This window comes from Anoplophora glabripennis, unplaced genomic scaffold, assembly GCF_000390285.2.
Source record: "Anoplophora glabripennis isolate ALB-LARVAE unplaced genomic scaffold, Agla_2.0 scaffold13, whole genome shotgun sequence".
NCBI classification, from domain to species: Eukaryota; Metazoa; Arthropoda; class Insecta; order Coleoptera; family Cerambycidae; genus Anoplophora; species Anoplophora glabripennis.
Genome location: NW_019416478.1, coordinates 28,268 through 31,490, shown reverse-complemented (window position 1 = coordinate 31,490; position 3,223 = coordinate 28,268). Strand labels below are relative to the sequence as shown.

Here is a 3,223-nt window from a genome sequence, read left to right as displayed (position 1 = left end):
GAGTTTGAAAAAAAAAATGGCACTAAATCAGAAACTTTTACAGATTTCACTAAAGATTATGTTATTTATATATACACCAGACATTTATTATCACTATCTTTAAATTAAATCTAAAGATAAATGTATACCAACATGTTTTTCTACAGAAACTAAATGGTTTTTATCGTCCCAAAATGTGTTCAACAGATATTTTAAGAAATATCTACGAGGTGTTACAATGTTCTACGACATAATCTGCAAATGATTCTTCAACCAAAAAAAGAAGAAAAAAGTTCGTATGAATTTTGACCTCAAATGTTTCCTTCTGTCTAGCTTTGTCGGTGAAATATTTCAACACCCTGTATACGAGGAAAACCAGCATATTTGCAATATTTTGTGAAATTTTAACTGCGGTTGGTTAAATAGGAAACATTTAATCCTAAGTGTGTCGAAAACGTCTATTTTTTTCTGTCAAATAACATGAAAATATTCGTTGAGACAGTTACAGCTGAAGCAAATATCGAAACATATATTTTTCAAAGAACCGTAGATCAAAGGTTAAATTTCAAGGTTTAACGGACCCTCTCCAAATCATACCTCCTGTCACGTATATTTAGTCATAAATATATTATATGCTCGTTAGCCTTATTGATCTATAAACCATTTTTTATTAAATATGCGTGTCCGTTCCCACATCGGCATTGCATGCGAAAGCAAACGGCATTATTCAATTTGTCCGTGCCTGAAAATTGTTTCTCTAAATGTAGGCATATTATCGCGAAACGGAAACGTAATATTTCTCGATTAATTGTCCGACATCGCTATTAGTCACGATTTGTAGGAGTGTGATAAAATTATATATACCAATTATGCACCGTATCTTCTGTTCGATTTCAGTGTTAAATGTTGAACCAATCACACAAACATTTTCTTATCCACACTTGATGGTCGGGATAATCCTTGCAGCAAAATCGTTTTGTCCGGACAAAAATACGCTTTAGTGGGAATTTGTTTTTAACACGTTTACCGTCTCGTCATATCATACCACGTGCAAAGACAATGGCGGTAGCCGATTTTCAAAATGAAGAGATAGCATGTAAACAGAACAGATGTCTTTTAACATTTCATAAACGTTGCTTTTTTGTTTTCAGGTGGTTGTCAGTTCAAAAAATCATGGCAAGGTCGATGGTTCCAAAGTGGCGTGCCCAATTATCTTTTTATCAACGGTTCATATATCGACACAAAAGGAGAGTGCTACGAAGAGGAAGGGGATAAATATTTAGTCTATGAAAAGTAAGTAAATATGTTTGCACTGCTAGTTTTTTCAAAGGGAAAGAAAACATTATATTTTTCTAGTACCGTGCCTATTACGCAAGCTGTACAGGTAACAGTCGTAATATAGGGACGTTGAATAAGTTCTCGCTGTTTTTCAACTGATACGTGCGTAAATTGCTTAAAAAAATCTGTATAAATAAACATAATAATTTTTCCAATCATTTTCCTGCTTCGTTTTGTCTAAAAAAGCGGAAACATATTACTAATCCTATTAAGATGTATACAACTATCAAAGTCGTGCACTTTTTCATCGCCCAAATAAAATTAGTCACTGTACAAGGTTAAGTCAACATGCGATTGACCAATTAATTAAAATTTTTTGTCGGACCGCTCATAATTTAGATGATGTTAACGAAAAAATGGCTTTCCTCCGCGTGATAAGCGCTAAACTATACATTAAAAAAGAATAATTGTGTTTTATTCAGGCTTTCGTTATATATACATTTGAAATGTAATATGCGGTATTCTGTGCGTGATTGTGATGGCTATCTTGGTGGAGAGAGGATATAATATGTTTTTGGAAGGTCGGAAATGGAAATTTTATTACGGGACCGCGCCTTACTGTCATAATGCACGTGAGAGTGCATATGCCCTGTCAAAATAATACAATTAAAAAAAACTGTAGATTTCGTAATTTAAAAGCTTCAAGATCGTTTTAGGACTAAACAAAAAGCCTAAAGGCACTGTTTTCGGGGTGAGTTTTAAAATTTAAAAAATATAACACGTTGACTGTACCTTTTAATGTATTTCGGAAAATTAAAATTCTTGCCCGAATGAATTTGTAATAAAAAAATGCTACCTATCAATTTTGTGTAACGATACTTTTGAACTAATTTCGATTTATTCAATCTAGTGGTAAGCTTACACAATAAAAAAGAAATATATTTTTAAAGCTGTTGGTTTTTCTTATAAAATATCTAATGCCTAATGCATCGATCGAAAGTATTCAGAGGCTAAAAGTCCTGGGGTTCTTGATAGACATCCATATTTGAATAATTTAGTATTTTTTTTTTGTTTTCAGTAGTGGCTTTAAATTCTTGGTTGGTTAAGGTGTTTTGGCCTAAAATGATCTAAGACAAATCGTACAGAAGATATAAGATAAAGGGTCTCCCAGAATTCACGCAAGAAGTAATTTTGATAGAAAACACAGGTTTTCAATTAAAAATTGTAATTGTTTTCTTGATTCATAAAGTGTAGTAGTGACGGCTATGTCGTATGAAACAACTGAGGCCGGTAAAATTTAGCTCTCACACTGTATATTTTAATACCTACTATTCTACTATTAACATCAGTTCCCCTTCCACGCGAGGCGGTTAAAATAACGTGATTTAGGAAGGAACTTATAGTTTCAATGTTTAAATTCGCGGTTAATGTACGCATCGCATAGTACGCGAGTAGTGTCTGATGTCAGTGTGGGATAGTACAAATGCTTTAAGGATAAGGGCAAAGCAGGTATTAATTTAAAGTAAATAAAAAAGCAACTTCCTTACAACAAAACAAAGTAATACTAAATTTAACGAAATTTAATAGATACTTAATAATAATAAATAATATACAGGGTGTTTCTAAAATGGGGTTCCAAACTTCTGCTGCGTTTATAACTCATTAAAATAAGCCAAAAAGTTCCTATTAACATGTGCCCTAAAACGCACCCTTAGGAAGTTATATGCCCTTAAAAAGGCTCAAACAAAACTGTTTTTTTTTTATACTTAAATTTTCCACTCACCACTTTTACTAATTAAACACTGCAAAGCTCAATTGACAGTTTATCAATAACTTAAATTGTTAAGCGTTGTGGCAACGTCAGTCTTTTATTTGCCATGGTAAACAGATTTTTGTAATTTTTGGCCTAATAACTTAAAGAGCAGAGTAATTTTCAAACTCAATTTACTCGAAAACCATTGGAAAT

General features: G+C 32.5%; 1 protein-coding gene across 1 annotated transcript in view; it reads left to right on the top strand.

The window, feature by feature from the left end:
• The first annotated feature begins 1,005 nt into the window (after positions 1-1,005).
• Positions 1,006-3,223, top strand: part of LOC108904516 — a 27,970-nt gene continuing 25,752 nt past the window's right edge. Inside the window, exons 1-2 of the mRNA XM_018707110.2 lie at positions 1,006-1,075; positions 1,131-1,272. Coding sequence (XP_018562626.1) covers positions 1,039-1,075; positions 1,131-1,272 — 179 coding nt within the window. The 5' untranslated portion in view covers positions 1,006-1,038. The remainder of the gene's footprint in view (positions 1,076-1,130; positions 1,273-3,223) is intronic.